Below are 314 nucleotides of genomic sequence, written 5' to 3'. Positions count from 1 at the left end.
CAAAACCTCAGAGCATGGAAAGCATATTTCCTGAGCTTCCAAATTTCAATCATGTAACTGACTGCATGACTGACTGATGTGTGGTTGGAATGCCTTGGGATAATCTCATTATTTAGTTGAAATAGTATAGAAAAGGTATTTTAATGTTTGGAAATTTTGAAACATTGTAATTTTTTGTCATATAAGAAAGTCCTTTTTTGTCATTTCACTCTAAATAGCAACTTTTATTTTTTCACAGGGTTCAGAATATGCAGCCTTTATATACAATGTTCGTCACAATGTGCAGCTTCTGTCTGCTTGTCTTCTTAATGTAC

At 33.1% G+C, this 314-nt stretch overlaps 1 protein-coding gene across 1 annotated transcript in view; it reads left to right on the top strand.

The window, feature by feature from the left end:
• LOC119594804 (endonuclease/exonuclease/phosphatase family domain-containing protein 1-like) overlaps positions 1-314 on the top strand; it is a 29,816-nt gene that overhangs the window by 24,205 nt on the left and 5,297 nt on the right. Inside the window, exon 13 of the mRNA XM_037943893.1 lies at positions 236-314. This exon is cut by the window's right edge and continues 65 nt beyond it. Within this exon, the coding sequence (XP_037799821.1) occupies positions 236-314 (79 nt within the window). The remainder of the gene's footprint in view (positions 1-235) is intronic.

This window comes from Penaeus monodon, chromosome 34 (assembly GCF_015228065.2).
Source record: "Penaeus monodon isolate SGIC_2016 chromosome 34, NSTDA_Pmon_1, whole genome shotgun sequence".
Taxonomy (NCBI): Eukaryota; Metazoa; Arthropoda; class Malacostraca; order Decapoda; family Penaeidae; genus Penaeus; species Penaeus monodon.
The sequence above is the reverse complement of the archived record's forward strand: the minus strand, read 5'-3'. Positions and strand labels throughout refer to the sequence as shown.